Here is a 20,314-nt window from a genome sequence, read left to right as displayed (position 1 = left end):
CTGTGAAGGACTTTAAAGGGGCATGGGATAAACACTGTGGATCCATAAAGTCAAGAGGCTGCCAATGAAGAGTGGGTGACTCACCAGAATGACGGCTACTGCCTGGAGTCAATACCCTTATTAAATAAACATACACAGGCTTACTGTGACTCCAACATCGCTCTAAGCTTCAACAGCAAGAGGAAATTTGGAAAAAAGGATTCACACTCACAAAGAGGGGAGTAGCTGGCTTGTTACGGCGGTTACTACCCCAAATCAAATAAGCCTGATACTTCACTTTCAATGCATATACAGCATAGTTCTCTGATTCAACGGCAGGGGAGAAGAAAAACTGATACTTCACACATCCAGAAAAGAGGGTTCGCACTCGCAAAGCGGGGAGTAGCTGGCTTGTTACGGCGGTTACTACCCCAAACCAAATGTGCCTGATACTTCACTTTCGATGCACATCCAGCATGGCTCTCTGCTTCAACGGCATGGGAGAAGAAAATCAACCAATAAGGGCTGTATAACATAGTCTGGGTAAAACAAATAAACATGGGTGCAGCTTGCTTATTGCGGCGGCTTCTACCCCTAACTAATCAAGCTAGATATTTCACTTGGATGCAGCTCCATCACTGCTCTCTACATTAAAGGTGGGGGTGGAAGGGAAATAGAACCAAGAGCTAAGAGAAACAGATAAGTATGAGAGAGAAAATTTGCGGGGCAGACTAGATGGGCCATTTGGTCTCCTTCTGCCGTCATTTCTATGTTTCTATGTTTCTATGTTTCTATGATATTGGACATAGCTAGATCGCTGAAATTTTTAAATTAATTGTTACAGCAATTTTAAATATTCTGTCTTTTCAGCTTTTAAAGCTTTGTATTTTATTAATTGATTGGAATGCATAGTTGATATATTCATCATCATTTTGATCTCACATTTTTATATCTTTTTTGGTTTGAATGATCATATAAATAAATATATTGCAAATGAATCCATTTAGTCACAGTATTAGTTAGTTTTTAACAGAATGCTGTGTTGACTGTATTTCTTTTGAATGAATGTTAAGATTTAGAGTGGTTTTGGTTTTTAGTGAAGTATTTTTTTGTGGTTTCTAAATACCTTGGGGTAGATTTTCAGAGCCCTGCTCGCCTAAATCCGCCCAAAACCGGGCGGATTTAGGCGAGCAGGGCCCTGCGCGCCGGTAAGCCTATTTTACATAGGCCTACCAGCGCGCGCAGACCCCGGGACTTGCGTACGTCCCGGGGTTTTCGGAGGGGGGCGTGTCGGGGGGCGTGTCGGGGGCGGGCCCGGTCGTCGCGGCGTTTCGGGGGCGTGTCGGCAGCGTTTTGGGGGCGGGTATGGGGCGTGGCTACGGCCCGGGGGCGTGGCCGCGCCCTCCGTACCCGCCCCCAGGTCGCGGCCCGGCGCGCAGCAGGCCCGCTGGCGCGCGGGGATTTACGTCTCCCTCCGGGAGGCGTAAATCCCCCGACAAAGGTAAGGGGGGGGGGTGTGTAGACAGGGCCGGGTGGGTGGGTTAGGTAGGGGAAGGGAGGGTAAGGTGAGGGGAGGGCAAAGGAAAGTTCCCTCCGAGGCCGCTCCGATTTCGGAGCGGCCTCGGAGGGAACGGGGGGAGGCAGCGCGGCTCGGCGCGCGCAGGCTATACAAAATCGATAGCCTTGCGCGCGCCGATCCAGGATTTTAGTGGATACGCGCGGCTCCGCGCATATCTACTAAAATCCAGCGTACTTTTGCTTGAGTCTGATGCGCAAGCAAAAGTAGGCTGATCGCGCTTCTTTTAAAATCTACCCCCTTGAGATCAGCAATATATATAAAAAAAAATTTTGAAATCAATTTGAACAAAAAGAAAAAGATGTCATGTTCTTCGATTGAGTATAAATCATTATGGATGCAGTGACACCCCCACAAATTTTTTTAGTGTACAAATATTTGTACTAATGATATATAATTATAAACACTTTTTTATATCATTTATGTTTTAAGGATATATTTAATAAAAACATTTTTTATTTTATCATATATAAGAATTTATAATATGTGATTATTAGTTTGTATAAATAACTTTCAATTGTGTTTTTTGTCTAGTTTTATTGCAACAATCAATTTACAGATTGGTATATTGACTCTTACTGTGGTGAGAGTATGTTTACAACATAAAGGTAATTATCCCCGTTCTCTACATATATATATGTGTTGCTGTTTCGCATAAGTATGAGAAATTGACAATTATATCTCTAAGATCTTGCTATACAATATAAAAATGTTAGGATATGTAGGTTATGAATGGATTTTTTACATCTTTATGACGAGCATTTAATATAGAAATAAGTATTTCTCTATGCTTTTGGTATATTGTATAAAAATGTTTTTTATGATACAGTTTTTGAGTTACCAGAAGCGTCTTAAAAATCTTTCTCTGTATACAAATATTTATTGTTTTTTAACATTTTAGCCCCTGATGCAGCCTTGTGGCGAAACTCAGTTCGAGTCGGGTATCTCTAATAAAGTCTTCCACGGTGTAAGGTAGTCCCTTTGTTGTTTTTTGCACCAAGGAACAATACAGAGACATTATAATATTCTTTGTTTTATTCTCCATTCCTAATAATTCTCAGCATTCTATTTGTTTTCTTGGCTGCTGCTGTACACTGAGCAGAAGATTTCAATGTATTGTCAAGGATGATGCCTAGATACTTTTCCTGAATGGTGACTCCTAATGTGGAACCTTGTATTGTGTAGCTATAATTTGGATTACTCTGCCCTAAGTGCATCATTTTCACTTGTACACATTAAATATCATTTACCATTTGTATGCCCAGTTTCCCAGTTTTGTAAGGTCCTCTTGCAATTTCTCACAATCTTCTTATGATTTAACAACTTTGAATAATTTTGTGTCATCAGCAAGTTTGATCATTTCACTCATTGTTCCTATTTCCAGTGGTCCCAGAACAGATCCCTGGGGCACTCCATTGGCAAAATGTACCATTTAGTAGGGATGTGCAGAGCAAAATTTTATGTTCATATTTCTTATGTCCGAAAGGGGGTCCCACTTGCAGCCAATATGGACATAAAAAAAATCCAATGAGTTGGGTATATGTACATATGTGCAAAAAAAAAATTTAAACCCCCTCACCCTCCTTAATCCCCCCCCCCAGACTTACCACAACTCCCTGGTGATCGAGCGAGGAGTGAGGACGCCATTTCTGCAATCCTTGGCGAGAAGCATGTGACGTCGGCGGCACGTCGAGTGACGTCGGCGTCACGTGATTCCCGGCGAGTTCGCGCCGGACGGCTCGTTCGGCCCAAAAAGAACTTTTGGCCAGCTTGGGGGGGCCTCCTGACCCCCCCCCAAGCTGGCCAAAAGTTCTTTTTGGGCCGAACGAGCTGTCCGGCGCGAACTCGCCGGGAATCACGTGACGCCGGCGTCACTCGACGTGCCGCCGACGTCACATGCTTCTCGCCAAGGATTGCAGAAATGGCGTCCTCACTCCTCGCTCCATCACCAGGGAGTTGTGGTAAGTCGGGGGGGGGGGGGATTAAGGAGGGTGAGGGGGTTTATATTTTTATTTTGGCTCAACAATCGCGATTTCCCACATATCGAACATATCTATGTTCGATATGTGGGAAATCCGATCGTTTATGTCGAATCCATTTTTTAAGTTAAAAAAAAATATGAGTTGCGTTTTACTAATGCGGTCAATCCGAATGCACACCCCTACCATTTAGCTCTACTCTCTGTTTTGTATTTTTTAACCATTTGGCAATCCACAATAGTACACTGCCCACTATCCCATGACATTTTAATTTCCTAAGAAGTCTTTCAAAAAGGGACTTTGTCAAATGCTTTCTGGAAATCCAGTTATACAATTAACTGGCTCACCTTTATCCACATGTTTATTTATGCCCTCAAAAAAATGAGGCAAATTTGTGAGACAAGACTTCCCTTGGTTAAATCCATGTTGGCTTTGTTCCATTAAACTATACCTATCTGTACGTTCAGCAATTGTATTCTTTATGGTAGCTCCCACCATTTTCTCTGGCACAGACTTCAGATTCACTAGTCTATAATTTCCTGAATCATACCTTTCCTGAATCATACCTTGATCCATTCCAGTCTTCAGCTCCCATAGATGATTTTTTGCCAAAAAAAAGGGAAAAGAAAATGGAACTCTAACATTCCACTGCAACCTTCTGCTTGGTACTAGGGATGTGAATCATTTTCCATATCGTCTTAACGATAGAAATCGTGTGGCAGGGCAATAAAATCGTGTTAGGCACGATTTTTTAGTTAAAAAATCGTTAAAAATCGTTTTTTCCGATTAGTGCGCACTAACTGGGAGTTAGTGCGCACTAACTGAAAATGATACAATTTGACACTTTTCAGGTCAGTTAAGGTCAGTTTAGGAATGAATATGTATTCCTATTGGCTGCCCTCTTATTTATTCATGTTACCAAGTTTCCCACTGACAGTATATGGGGGATGGGAAATGGAAACAGTTGGTAGCTTGACAAAACAAGTTTTGTCAAGCTACCAACTGTTTCCATTTCCCATCCCCCATATACTGTCAGTGGGAAACTTGGTAACATGTTTCCCATCCCCCATTTCCAGTCAATGTGACTAGAACTTGTGCCCTAACCCTGATAACAGGGGTATTGTGATCTTCCTGCACACAGTGCCCTATCCCTATTAATACCAGGAGTGTTGTGATCTTCCTGCACACAGTGCCCTAACCCTGGCACCAGGGGTTTTGTGATCTTCATGTACACAGTGCCCTATCCCTATTAATACCAGGAGTGTTGTGATCTTCCTGCACACAGTGCCCTATCCCTAATACCAGGGGTGTTGTGATCTTCCTGCACACAGTGCCCTATTCCTGATACCGGGGGTGTTGTGATCTTCCTGCACACAGTGCCCTATTCCTGATACCGGGGGTGTTGTGATCTTCTTGCACACATCCCGGTATCAGGGATAGGGCACTGCATGCAGGAAGATCACAACACTCCTGGTACTAATAGGGATAGGGCACTGCATGCAGGAAGATCAGAACACCCCTGGTATCAGGGATAGGGCACTGTGTGCAGGAAGATCACAATACCCCGGAGGAGTGAGGGTCAGGCAGCTCCCCCCCTGTCTGTGAAGCCAGCCTCTCACTAGTAATGCAGGGAGGGAGCTGTCTCAGACTTCACCATCCTCCCCCCCCCCCTCACCCACACACCATTCACTAGCTGGGACATGGGGGAAGTCAGGAGTGAGGGTCAGGCAGCCCCCCCCTGTCTGTGAAGCCAGCCTATCACTAGTAATGCAGGGAGGGAGCTGTCTCAGACTTCACCATCCTCCCCCCCCCCCCCCTCACCCACACACCATTCACTAGCTGGGACATGGGGGAAGTCAGGAGTGAGGGTCAGGCAGCTACCCCCTGTCTGTGAAGCCAGCCTCTCACTAGTAATGCAGGGAGGGAGCTGTCTCAGTCTTCACCATCCTCCCCCCCCCCCCTCACCCACACACCATTCACTAGCTGGGACATGGGGGAAGTCAGGAGTGAGGGTCAGGCAGCTCCCCCCTGTCTGTGAAGCCAGCCTCTCACTAGTAATGCAGGGAGGGAGCTGTCTCAGACTTCACCATCCTCCCCCCCCCTCACCCACACACCATTCACTAGCTGGGACATGGGGGGAAGTCAGGAGTGAGGGTCAGGCAGCTCCCCCCTGTCTGTGAAGCCAGCCTCTCACTAGTAATGCAGGGAGGGAGCTGTCTCAGACTGGTATCAGGGTTAGGGCACTGTGTGCAGGAAGATCACAACACTCCTGGTATTAATAGGGATAGGGCACTGTAAGAGATGACTGTAGTAGATTGAATAAAGATCTGATGTTTCTGCTCTCCTCACACCAAACAAAAACAACACACAAGCAGAGAAGCCCTTCTTACAAAGCTGAGCTAGTGAGTTAAGTAGGAGGAAAAGTAAACATACTTGTGCCAGTGTGGCTACTTAAAAAATACACTTACCAACAATCAATTACATATATTTGAACTGTGTACAGTTCCAGCCAGGACCACCTTTCTAAAATGCACAGTGATTGGCAAATTCAACATGCACTAGCATTTCAGGTGCCTGCTAACAAAAATAATAAACAAACAAGTTCTAGTCACGTGAGTGCTGATCATTACATTACTTTTTTTGTCAAGCTTCCAACTGTTTCCATTTCACATCCCCCCAACCATTACCTCAGTGTTAGCCTTGGTAACATCAATAGATAAGAGCACAGCCAGCCAATAGGAATACATACATACATATTCATTCCTAAGTGACCTTTACTGACCTGGGAAGTGTGAACACTTTGTTTCATTTTCTGTTGGTGTTCGTTAGTTTCCAGTTCCATTTCCCATCCCCCCAACCATCACCTCAGTGGTAACCTTGGTAACATCAATAGATAAGAGGGCAGCCAGCCAATAGGAACACATATTCATTCCTAACTGACCTTCAGTGACCTGGAAAGTGTTTATTTGTATCATTTTCAGTTAGTGCGCACTAAATCGAGTTAGTGCGCACTAACTCCCGTTAGTGCGCACTAACACGATTTAACGATTTTTAACGATAAATCGTTAGAATTTCTATTGTATCGTGTTCTATAACGATTTAAGACGATATAAACATTATCGGACGATAATTTTAATCGTTGAAAAACGATTCACATCCCTACTTGGTACTACCCAGAGATCATGGCTAAGTCAGCCTACTTCTCAATGGAGAAAAGCAACTTCTTTCCATAGAAAACAGGATGAATACTGAGAAAATAAATGAGCAAGGGATAAAAGTATCTGTGTGTGAAAAAGAGATATTGGATTTGAAAGAGAAAATGCAAGTGGTCCAATCATCTGGTAATACATTTATGCATGACAGCTTAATTATTCATAAAGAATTGGAAAGAATGGAAAATGCTTTGAAGTTAAAAAATCTAAGATTGGTAAATTTTCCAATCACTCGTTTACTGTCACCATTAGAAATGTTTTAAAAAATTTCTTGGAGAAGTATTAATGTATGAAGATGAGGAATTTCCAAAATTGTCAAAAATATATTATTTTATTAAGAAAAAGGAGAGAAATATTCAAGATGGTGTGGTTGAGAGTCCAACAAGTTTAGGTATCTCTACCTTCTTGGAGGAATCTCTAGACATAATCAAGAATAGGGCTACTCTTTTCATTTCTTTTCAGTCAGAACAGAACAAAGATAGACTATTCAAAAAGTTTTTTCTTCATAAAGATGTCTCCTTTTGTGGTGCTAAAATTCAAATCTTCCCTGATGTCGCTAGAGCCACCCAAGCAAGGAGGAAAGCCTTGCTTTAAAATCACGTGTGGTGGCTCTAGGGGCATCTTTCTTTTTGAAATTTCTGTGTGTATGTTATATCAATTATAAAGGGAAAAAGTTTGGCTTTTCAGATCCACTGCATTTAGAAACATTTTTGTCAGATAAAATGGTATCAGAAGTTAATTTTTTTTTTTTTTAGGTAAAGGGTCCTTAAAGAGAATTAAAGTCTCCATCCTCCTCATATTTGTTTAAGTAAATCTAGTAAAGGTCCCTAAGATTTAAGAGGGACCTATAGATGTTTCGTTTTCTTGTAATAATATGGAGGATCTCCCCCAATTATGTTTTGTGTACACCAATAAGCAAACTTGCTTTTATTTAAACATTTTTTTCCCTTGAAAAATTAAAATAGCTGCATGTTGACACTTTAAGTCAAAGAGACAGTCACATAGAATTCTGTTAGAAGGTCTCAAAATTTTCATTTGAGTCACACAACAGCAGTACATTTATTTATTTATTTAACTGCATTTATAACCCACTTGCTGTAAAACTCCTCAAGCGAGGGACAACAAGTCAAATAGTAATGTAATATACAAAATACAATTACAAATAATTAATGGAAATCTAATGATAATACAAAGTAAAACAAAGGCACAAAATGAAACACAGTTAAATAAAACTCTCACCCCAATAAAGCGAATGGACCCACTATGATCACCGTTAGCTGGATAACCTTCCCCAGGTAGTGCTGATATTCAAAGTAAGCTGGGTAAATGGAAACCTCACTCTCTGAATGCCCTTTCCCTGCCTCTTTTTATCAGGCTAAAACCTCGCTGTTCAGTGAGAAGGGAAATTCAAAGTATGGTTTGTCCAACTAAGACCCAAACTTATAGGATCATTCATCAAAATGCGTTATGGCGTTAACGCACTCAATAACATGTTAACGCATGCATTAATGCCATAATGCATGTGATAACGCAAGTGCACAGCGCAAATGCACATTTTGGGAAGGGGTGGGATTAGGGAGGAGTTTGGTTGAGATTTATGAAAATGAGGGGTGATATCGCATGGTTTTAATGCCGAAATTAACTGCACCTTTTTCCTGGCATTAAGCTGTGCAATATGACCCAAATGGCTGTAACACAATTTGCAATAAATTTTTTGAATTACATTTTGGCCATTTATGGGCTTGGGAGAGAGGAGAGAGAGGAGAGACAGAGAGAGGGAATGCCTCTAGGCAGGCCCTCACAGTATGCAACTATTTATATGCCTATAGGAGGGGCATCTAATAGCTTGAGGTGAGGTGTTGGTGGTGGTTTATGGTTTAGGGGCAGTTTTTCATGCAGAGTGAAATTTTGTACTATGTTATCTCGCCCTATCTTGATGGTACCCTGTTCCATCAAGCCAGGGCGAGAGAACATAGTAGAAATGTCATCTTTGTGAGACTTTCCTCACTCCGAATAATGTCAAATCTTCACCGAGGTATACTGTGCTGTTCGTACGTCTCACTCTACATGTAAAACTGGCCCCTAAAGCCTAAACCACCACCAAAACCTCACCTTAAGCTATTAGCTGGCTCTCCTATAGAGATATAAATAATTGACTACTATGAAGGCCTTATAGGTAGTCTCTCAGTCTCTCTCTTTCACTCTCTCTCTCCAAGATGCAAAAAGTTTACCATACTACTGATGTGAAATGCCATACCCCTTTTTCTTATCACAGGTTTTATCCATGCATTATTATAGCATTTTGATGTATCTGGGGTTAGCTGCACAAACCCATTTGAATACTGACCTTACTGTTTTCAAAGATTTGCAAAACCTCATATAATCTTGAAAATGTCTAATATCCAAAAAAAGATTGTTCCAGAATCTTGGACCAATGCACCGAAAGGCACAAATACGAGTACATTGCAGCTGGGCTTCTTTCAGTAGAGTGATTACCAAAATGGTTCTGTGAGAAGCACATTACATGCCACCAGGACAGTATGATGTAGAAAATTGTATACATAACTTGCCCCTTAACATGTATAGATTTACAAAAACAAACATTAAACTTTAAAGTAAATTTGCTGATTAACTGGAAATCAATGCAGTTTTTTCAAAACATGGGACATCCTTTCTCTATATTTCATATCCATGATAAGATGGGCAGCTGCATTCAGAAATTATTATAAGCAATAAATGTTTTTTCAGAAACAAATTGAGTCATTACAATAGTCTAAGCAGGTTAAAATGATAGTCTGTCACATTTTCAGGTGCACCAGCAACTTCATGAGTCACCCTACCCCTTGTGGGGTTAGATTCATCTACGGTTGAGGAGGATGAGGGGGTGCTGCTGGAAGAGGAGGTTGTGACAGTGGTGGCTTGCTCCTGGGCAGTCTTCCACTTTGCAATATCTGTTAGAAGAGAAAGATATGGCTGTTAACTCCCCAGATTGATTTCTAGGTTCCAAAAGTGATCTACATATCAAGTTGTAAATCTTAACGAGATTCCCCTGGTTTCCTGGCTGTTGCCATAGAATTGCAGAAACATTTGTTCATGCTATGCAATTTCATAGTACCAGTGAAAAATTTTCAGAGGGATAGCCATGTTAATCTGGTGAAGCACAAACAGGAGTCGAGTGGCACCTTATAGACAAACCAATTTATTAAAGCATGAACTTTTGAGGACAGAATCAGATGTCAATTTTTAAGATACCAGTGGAATCCCAGGTGACCAGGAGCAAGGTCCAAAGGTAATGGTTGGTCATGGGTGCACACCCACTCCTGGCACTGATTAGGCACACAAGAGAAGAAGAGTGGTGGTGCATTTGGCCACCCAGATCCAACTCACACTTTCAACCATGCGACATTGTGGAGTTCCATGTGATTCATACATGTCATAGGGCTTTTGATACAAACCTTGTACCATTTTGGTTGCCTCTCTCTGGACCATCTCTAACCATTCTATATCCTTTCTGAGACATAGCCTCCAGAACTATACTCCAGGTGAGTCCTCACCAATGAATTGTAAAGAGGCAATATTATCTCTCTTTTTCTACTGGTTATGCCTCTCCCTAAACATTCAAGTACACTCATGGTCCTGGCCACCACCTTCTCAGACTGTTTCACTACCTTGAGATCATCTGATACTATCACACCAAGGTCCCTCTCCTGGTCAATGCATATCAGTTCTTCACTACCCACTGCATACCAATCCCATTGATTTCTGCACCCCAGGTGCATGACTCAGCACTTTTTGGGCATTGAATCTTAACTGTCAAGTATTAGAGCATTTATAAAACTTTTGTAGATCATTTTTCATTCTGTTTATTTCTTCAAGGGGTGCCCACTCTGTTGTAGATCTTAGTATCAGTCACAAAAAAATCAAACTTTTCCCTCTAACGCCTCCACATTATTGCTGACGAAGATATTGAATAGAATTGGCCCTAGGACCGATCTCTGAAACAGTCCACTAAGCATCTTTCTCTCCTCAGAGTGAATTCCATTTACTATTGCCTGCTATCACTCAACCAGTTTTAATCCCCCCAGGCTGCTCAGTTTATTAAATGAGCCTATGTGGGAATGTATGAAAAACTTTGCTAAAATCACAAGTAAACCACATTGAGTGCATGTTCTTGATCTAATTCTCAAGTTACCCAATCAAAGAAATGCATGAGTTTTATTTGACACAATCTGCCTCTGGACTGGGTTTTAGATAGTAGGGATGTGAATCGTTTTTCGACGATTAAAATTATCGTCCGATAATTTTAATATCGTCTTAAACCGTTATGGAACACAATACAATAGAGATTCTAACGATTTATCGTTATAAATCGTTAGAATCGTGAGCCGGCACACTAAAACCCCCTAAAACCCACCCCCGACCCTTTAAATTAAATCCCCCACCCTCCCGAACCCCCCCCCCCAAATGACTTAAATAACCTGGAGGTCCAGCGGCGGTCCGGAACGGCAGCGGTCCGGAACGGGCTCCTGCTATTGAATCTTGTTGTCTTCAGCCGGCGCCATTTTCCAAAATGGCGCCGAAAAATGGCGGCGGCCATAGACCAACACGATTCCACGGCAGGAGGTCCTTCCGGACCCCCGCTGGACTTTTGGCAAGTCTTGTGGGGGTCAGGAGGCCCCCCCCAAGCTGGCCAAAAGTTCCTGGAGGTCCAGCGGGGGTCAGGGAGCGATTTCCCGCCGCGAATCGTTTTCCGTACGGAAAATGGCGCTGGCAGGAGATCGACTGCAGGAGGTTGTTCAGCGAGGGTTCCGGCGCCTCGCTGAACGACCTCCTGCAGTCGATCTCCTGCCGGCGCCATTTTCCGTACGGAAAACGATTCGCTGCGGGAAATCGCTCCCTGATCCCCGCTGGACCTCCAGGAACTTTTGGCCAGCTTGGGGGGTCCTCCTGACCCCCACAAGACTTGCCAAAAGTCCAGCGGGGGTCCGGAAGGACCTCCTGCCGTGGAATCGTGTTGGTCTATGGCCGCCGCCATTTTTCGGCGCCATTTTGGAAAATGGCGCCGGCTGAAGACAACAAGATTCAATAGCAGGAGCCCGTTCCGGACCGCTGCCGTTCCGGACCGCCGCTGGACCTCCAGGTTATTTAAGTCATTTGGGGGGGGTTCGGGAGGGTGGGGGATTTAATTTAAAGGGTCGGGGGTGGGTTTTAGGGGGTTTTATTGTGCCGGCTCACGATTTTACACGATATTTTACCCCCCCAAACGGCAACAATACGATTCCCTCCCCCTCCCAGCCGAAATCGATCGTTAAGACGATCGAGGACACGATTCACATCTCTATTAGATAGTCCTCTATCTTTTTATCAATTATCCCATCACTGAGTTAAGGCTAACCGGTCTATAGTTTGCAATCTCCTCTCTGTCACCACTTTCACAAAGAGGAATCACATCCATCCTAATCCATTCCTATGGGACCACACCCATCTATTGAAGTACATCTCTGATCTCCCTTAGTATGCTGGGGAGGATCCCATCTTGTCCCATGGCTTTGTTCACCTTCAGTTTTGGTGTTTGCACCCAAACACTCTCCTCTGTAAATGATATATCTACCTCTCTCTCATATGTACTCTGTCAATGATCATCAGTACTTCTCTGTGAAAACTGAACAGAAGTCTTTATTAAGCATTTCTCCTTTTTTCCTCATCTTCTCTCAATCTTACAATACCACACCTGGCCTTCCTTCTTTCACTGATATATCTGAAGAAAGTTTAGTTACTTTTCTTTACCTCTTGTGCATGCTTTACTTCTGTTCATACTTTGGCCCTCCTGACTTCTTTTCCTGCTTCTTTGACTTTACCACATATTCTGTCTCTTGAGGCAATGCCACCAAATGGGTTTGTTTTGCTCATATCTTGACAAGAATGAACCTTTCATAACCCAGGGTATACTGGGAATGATTTCAATCTCTCATATTTATTGCTAATGCCCTTCTTAGTACTTGCTTTGTGCCAAAGAACCTCTTTCTAGTCCACAGGGTGAAATATTTATAGGCGACATATCAAGATGCACTTGGAAATTCTTCTTAATTAGGCCAGTGGTTCCTAATTGGACTATTTCTGTATCTTTCTGCCACATTTTCTTGGTCTCTGCTTAGATCTCTTGGTCCTTAAGAATCTTGTTTTTCTCCATAGGACTAACAACTAGATAAGTAGCAACTTCTATATGGATATCAGTGACATAGCTATGCCAGTGAATACCTCTTGAAACTTAGCTGGATAAGTTAAATACAGCTAATTTACTTACCCAGATAACTGTAAATATTGACCCATCTAAAGTAGTGAGCAAGATTTCATGAAAACGTATCATCGATAATTTCTAAAAAATAAGTAGTCTTCAAAGGGGTCACGAGCTGAGGCTCCAGGGAGGAAGACTAAGAACCAATGTCAGGAAGTATTTCTTCACGGAAAGGGTGGTGGATGCTTGGAATGCCCTTCCAGAGGAAGTGGTGAAGTCCAAAACTGTGAAGGACTTCAAAGGGACATGGGATAAACACTGTGGATCCATCAAGTCTAGAGGGTGTGAATAAAGTGGAGGCAGCAAAACACTGCACGGAGCGGCAGTAGCCACAGAGGCATTCAAACACTGCACGGAGCGGCAGTAGCCACAGAGGCATTCACGGAGCGGGATGCCAGTGGCCAGTAGTTATTGTTCTACCTTCACGGAGCGGAAGGATGGAGGGCTGCTATCTCCAAAAAAAAATAAAAAAAACAAAAAAAAACAAACAAAAAATAACGGGGGTGGGTAAGAGTATGGGGCAAGGGTGTGGCCTGCTTGTTACAGCAGTTGCTACCCCTAATTGAGCTGGATGTCACTTGGATGCAGATAGGGCTGGAGGGTACTGGAAGCCAATAGTAACAGGTGGGAGAGAGAAAAAGGGAAATAAAAATGGATAAAGTGCGAGGCTTGCTGGGCAGACTGGATGGGCCGTTTGGTCTTCTTCTGCCGTCATTTCTATGTTTCTATGTAAAGGTAGTACCGTCTTACTGTATTAACTTTGAAGACTGCTTGTTTATCAATAAAGTGGTACTACCTTTGAAGGCTACTTATTTTTTAGAAAAATGTTGATAAGTATAAGTAGCCTCCGTGATCTTGGTCAATCATTACACAGATAAGTGCATGCAAGACTTTTCTTATTATATATAAAAAAACCAAAATAAATTTGGAGCATAAATGTGTAAATTTAAAGCAATAATATTTTGAATGACTGGTAATTAAAAATTTTTAGCAAGAGGAGGGCTTTTTGGAAGTCCCTCAGCATTAAAAGGATTCACAAAACGGTTCCTCATTTGCTTTTATCAGTGCTATAATTAATGATGGTCATTCATATCCTTATATAATATTTTGGTGGTGTCACACAAAAATATTGTTAAAGTGAGATCTTTATAGTTTATACAGACATTATTCTTACACTTTGGGCTTTTTCAGTATACTGTCTCCTTTGGCAGCAGTGAATCCATTTGGGATTCTTTGACACCAACCTTTCGATGTGCACACTGGCTTAAGAAGTCTCCGCAGCAGCAAAACTCAAGCCGGTTCTTCCTAACATCAACATAGCTGGATATTTAAACCCCAGCCATGCTCCAGATCGGTACCTCAGCAACAAGTCCCCTGCATCCTTGCAGTATTTGCTGCTACCCCGGATCCTGTTATGCTTCAGTTCCTGCTCCAGCCTTGTTCCTGTTCCAGCTTGCTTTACCTCACCCAGCCTGCCCTACCTCAGTTCCATCCCAGCCTTGCTCTTGCCTGTGGCCTGGTATTGACCTCTGCTATGGAACCGGACCACTCTCTTGCCTGCCACCTGGTTTGACTTCTTCTATGAACTATGACTATATCTTGATCGCTGCCTGCCATGACCCTCTGCCTATATCTGGTAACTGTATGATTGCTGCCTTCCCTGACTCTAGACTGACTCTGCTCTCACACTGACCATGCCATGGGACATTCACATAAGTCCTGATGGCCCCTGGAACCCAAGGGCTCAACCTGCGGGGCTCAGGGTTGGTATAGGTGAAGGTCCAGCTTGGTCCCAGCCAAGGGTATTGTCTGCCAGCTGTCGACATGGCCTAAAGGGTTCACCTAGTAGGCTGCATCAATGTATAAAGAAAGACAGCAAGAAAGAGAGAGGGAGAGAGAGAGCCCTGGATATGATGGTATGTAGGGATGTGAATCGTTTTTTGATGATTTAAAACAATCGTCAGATATATTTTAAATCGTCAAAAATCGTTAGAGCCGCAATACAATAACAATTTCCCCGATTTATCGTCAAAAAATCATAAATCGGGGGAGGGCAGGAAAACCGGCACCCTAAAACCCACCCCAACCCTTTAAAATAAATCCCCCACCCTCCCGAAGCCCCCCCAAAATGTTTTAAATTATCTGGGGTCCAGTGGGGGGGTCCCGGCACGATCTCCCGCTCTCGGGCCACGGCTGCGTTAAAAGAAATGGCACCGGTGGCCCTTTGCCCTTACCATATGACAGAGCAAAGGTAGGGCTGGCGCCATTTTGATTCCTGTCACCCGACGTCACGAGTGCAGGAGATCGCTCCCGGACCCCCGCTGGACCCCCAGGGACTTTTGGCCAGCTTAGGGGGGCCTCCTGACCCCCACAAGACTTGCCAAAAGTCCAAGCGGGGGGTCCGGAAGCGACCTCCTGCACGTGGGCCGTATTGCCAATATTCAAAATGGCGCCGGCGCTACTTTTGCCCTCACTATGTCGACATAGTTTATTTATTTATTTAAAATCTTTTCTATACCGTTGCTAAGTTATATACCATCACAACGGTTTACATGTAGGCACATATTTAATGTAGGTAAAAGTGTACTATAGTACATTCCAACAGGTGCCATCAAAGGTTCGGTTACAATATATCATTAGACAAAATAATTTTTAGAGAAGTGGGTTGTTTTGGTGTGCCGGTTTTCCCGCCCTCCCCCGATTTACGATTTTTTACGATTTAAAAAAAAACCAAACCCATGACGATCAGATTTCCCTCCCCCCCCAGCCAAAATCGATCGTTAAGACGATCGATCACACGATTCACATCCCTATTGAATATCATGTTATTAGAAATGACGTGTTCAATGTAATTTAAATTATGTATTTAATGATTGTTGTATTAAATGTGATAATACATATGTTTATGTGACATGTAATAATAAAGGATATAAACAGTTGAAAAGTGATATTGAAGATCAATTTAAACTGACATTGACATTGTGTATTAGTGATAATTCTTTGGGAAGTCCCTAAGTGGGTTGGATTGTGTTCAGTCATACCTAGCCAATCGTTCTCAGCAAATTTTCTTGCTAATCAATCATCAGATCAGTAATCTATTTCTACAGGTGTTCCTCAAGGGTCCTCACTGTCCCAATACTTTTTAACATATACCTTCTGCCCTTGTGTCACATTCTTGCCGATCTAAATATACAATTCCGTATCTATGTGGATGATATCCAATTTTTTGTTCCCTATAAAAATTCATGGCCAGATACTTTGTCAACTATCACACTTTATTTATCTACTATTAATACTTGGCTTTCCCACAATAGATTAAAACTGAACCCTGCTAAAACCGAACTACTTTACTTAACATCTGTATCCTTTTCCACAATTGGCCCTCCCTCCCACCTATCTTTTCAATGGTACTTCTATTCCGATTCAAAATAACGTTACTATTCTAGCAGTGATCATCAATTCTGATTTATCGTTGACAAAACACATTTCTACAGTTATTAAAAAATCATTTTTCAAACTCCATCTTTTAAAGCGTTTATGTCCCCTGTTATTTCCACAAGATTTTCGTACAATATTGCAATCATTAAAATTCTCAGGTATAGACTACTGCAATGCCCTCTACATTGGCTTGCCTGATTCCACTATACATCCAATACAATTAGTGCAAAACACAGCAGCCAGAATTCTTGTTGGTTCATCTCGCAGAAATCATATCCCTACATACTTTCCTCCTTCACTGGCTTCCGATAAAATTTAGAATCATGTATAAAGTTTTAACAATTATTCACACTCTCATCCATAATACTACTTCTACATGGCTTTGTACGACACTACGTATTTATAAACCAGCTTCGACAACTGCGATCTTTATCTAAAAATCTCTTAGATATACCTACTGTTAAACTAGCAAGACTTGAATTTACTCGTAAAAGAGCTTTCTCTGTTGCAGGCCCCTACCTTTGGAACTCTCTACCGGACTCCTTGCGACTTATACCATCATTACAAACAATTTAAGAAATCCTTAAAAACATATTTGTTCCAAAAAGCATTTAGTACTTCTCCTCAAAATAATTATTCAGAATACACTCATTTATAATTACTACACACATTCTTTCCATCAGTTCACTCTAATATTCCATTCTGGGAGGTGCTTTTTGTCTGTTTTGGTTTGTTTAAGAATGATTGTGTTAAAGATTTTTGTTTGATTATTGTTTTAGTGATGAATTTTATTTAAATTATGTATGTTTTAAATCTGTAAACCATTTTGACTAAATTTTTATTTGGAAAGGCGGTATACAAACATTTATAAATAAATAAATAAACTTTGGGGGTTTCTTACGTTGTTAAAAATCCTTGCAAATGTATTGTAGTATTGAATGCAGCTAGATTTGTTTTTCTTGACCCTATTCAATTAAGAGACTTCATTGAGGCTAGGCATGCTGTTTCCCCTCATTCTCTTAGAGATGATGATTAAGGTTTGTAGGTAATGTACGTCAGACATGCTGTCTAGATTCTTTTTTGATTAGTGTGGTCTATTTGCTCCTAGACCTCTCCCCCACCCCCTCCTATCTATTTTTGTTTACTAAGAGGAGAAGGCTGTTATGTTTTTCTTATTACCATTTCATAAGTATTATTGTCAGCAATATATCCTCTGTATTTCTTTTCAAATATGATTTGTATTTGAAATAATGTTAACACTGTAATAAAAATAAAGTATAAAAATGAATGTGGATGTTGTAAAGTGATGGGATCTTCTTTTGGAACGATGGTATATAAATGCCTAAATAAAATATAATTTATTTATACTTCCTTATCACGGCCTCAGAACTTTGCTGTGTAAGAATAGCTTGATGGTCATTTTTTGGCAAGAACTGTGAGGGAGAATAAAAAGTGAGTTGGCAGAACGAGATACTCCACTTTGATTACACTGGCCATTTGGGTGAATCTGAGGTTCCAGGAACATGCACAAGGAAGCAGGATTCCTGTCATCTCATCCATCTAGCCCTCAGATTCCAGCGCTCCCTGGAACCCTTGTCTGCTCTGGCATTAGCAGTCCCTCCTGATCAACCCCTGCAGTTGGGTCGATCAAGCTTGTAGGGGTATGCATTCGTTTTGAACTTATATGTAAAACGCTACTTTTTTTTTTTTTTTTTTTTTAACTTAACAAGTGATGAGGACGAAAAACGATCGGATTTCCAACTTATTCAACATAGCTATGTTGAATACGTTGGAATCGCGATCGTTGATCCTAAATAAAAATTTAAACCCCTCACCTCCTTAATCCCCCCCAAGACTTACCAAAACTCCCTGGTGGTCCAGCGGGGTGTCAGGAAGCCATTCCTCTATTCCTTTGCGAGGAGCACGTGACGTCCGCGTCACGTCGGAGTGACGCGGCCTTCACGTGGTCCACCGCGGTTCCGCTCCCGGACCCCTCGTTGGACACAAACGGAACTTTTGGCCAGCTTGGGGAGGTCAGGAGGCCCTTTTGGCCAGCTTGGGGAAGTCAGGAGGCCCCCCCAAGCTGGCCAAAAGTTCCGTTTGTGTCCGCGGTGGACCACGTGACGGCCGCGTCACTCCGACGTGACGCGGACGTCATGTGCTCTTGTTTTTTTGACGGCAGCAGCACACTGAGCTGACAATTTCAAAGTATTATCCACTATGATGCCTAGATTTTTTTCCTGGGTTGTAGTTCCTAATGTGAAACCTAACATCATGTAACTACCGCAAGGGTTATTTTTCCCTATATGCAACACCTTGCACTTGTCCACATTAAATTTCATCTGACATTTGGATGCCCAATCTTTCAGTCTCGCAAGGTCCTCCTGCAATTTATCAAAATCCACTTGTGATTTAACTACTATGAATAATTTTGTATCATCTACAAATTTGATAACCTCACACATCGAATTCCTTTCCAGATCATAAGAACATAAGAAAATGCCATACTGGGTCTGACCATGGGTCCATCAAGCCCAGCATCCTGTTTCCAACAGTGGCCAATCCAGGCCATAAGAACCTGGCAAGTACCCAAAAACTAAGTCTATTCCATGTTATCATTGCTAATGGCAGTGGCTATTCTCTAAGTGAACTAATAGCAGGTAATGGAACTTCACCTCCAAGAACTTATCCAATCCTTTTTTAAACACCGCTATACTAACTGCACTAACCACATCCTCTGGCAACAAATTTCCAGAGTGTAATTGTGCGTTGAGTAAAAAGAACATTCTCCGATTAGTTTTTAAATGTGCCCCATGCTAACTTCATGGAGTGCCCCCTAGTCTTTCTACTATCCGAAAGAGTAAATAACCGATTCACATCTACCCGTTCTAGACCTCTCATAATTTTAAACATCTCTATCATATCCCCCCTCAGTCGTCTCTTCTCCAAGCTGAAAAGTCCTAACCTCTTTAGTCTTTCTTCATAGGGGAGCTGTTTCATTCCCCTTATAATTTTGGTAGCCCTTTTCTGTACCTTCTCCATCGCAATTATATCTTTTTTGAAATGCGGCGACCAGAATTGTACACAGTATTCAAGGGTGCGGTCTCACCATGGAGCGATATAGAGGCATTATGACATTTTCCGTTTTATTCACCATTCCCTTTCTAATAATTCCCAACATTCTGTTTGCTTTTTTGACTGCTGCAGCACACTGTACCGACGATTTCAATGTGTTATCCACTATGACGCCTAGATCTCTTTCTTGGGTTGTAGCACCTAATATGGAACCCAACATTGTGTAATTATAGCATGGGTTACTTTTCCCTATATGCATCACCTTGCACTTATCCACATTAAATTTCATCTGCCATTTGGATGCCCAATTTTCCAGTCTCACAAGGTCTTCCTGCAATTTATCACAATCTGCTTGTGATTTAACTACTCTGAACAATTTTGTGTCATCTGCAAATTTGATTATCTCACTCGTCGTATTTCTTTCCAGATTATTTAGAAATATATTGAAAAGTAAGGGTCCCAATACAGATCCCTGAGGCACTCCACTGTCTACCTTCCACTGAGAAAATTGTCCATTTAATCCTAGTCTCTGTTTCCTTTCTTTTAGCCACTTTGCAATCCATGAAAGGATATCTCCACTTATCCCATGACTTTTTACTTTTCCTAGAAGCCTCTCATGAGGAACTTTGTCAAACGCCTTCTGAAAATCCAAGTATACTACATCTACCCGTTCACCTTTATTTTTATTTATTTATTTTAACAGTTTTTCTATACCGACATTAAAATACACATCATGTTGGTTTACATGATAACAAAAAGG

At 42.0% G+C, this 20,314-nt stretch overlaps 1 protein-coding gene across 1 annotated transcript in view; it reads right to left on the bottom strand.

The window, feature by feature from the left end:
• Positions 1–8,914: 8,914 nt before the first annotated feature.
• LOC115075810 (sialic acid-binding Ig-like lectin 13) overlaps positions 8,915–20,314 on the bottom strand; it is a 143,945-nt gene continuing 132,545 nt past the window's right edge. Inside the window, exon 6 of the mRNA XM_029576610.1 lies at positions 8,915–9,697. Within this exon, the coding sequence (XP_029432470.1) occupies positions 9,510–9,697 (188 nt within the window). The 3' untranslated portion in view covers positions 8,915–9,509. The remainder of the gene's footprint in view (positions 9,698–20,314) is intronic.

The sequence above is a fragment of the Rhinatrema bivittatum genome, chromosome 14, assembly GCF_901001135.1.
Source record: "Rhinatrema bivittatum chromosome 14, aRhiBiv1.1, whole genome shotgun sequence".
In the NCBI taxonomy this organism is placed as follows: domain Eukaryota; kingdom Metazoa; phylum Chordata; class Amphibia; order Gymnophiona; family Rhinatrematidae; genus Rhinatrema; species Rhinatrema bivittatum.
The sequence above is the reverse complement of the archived record's forward strand: the minus strand, read 5'-3'. Positions and strand labels throughout refer to the sequence as shown.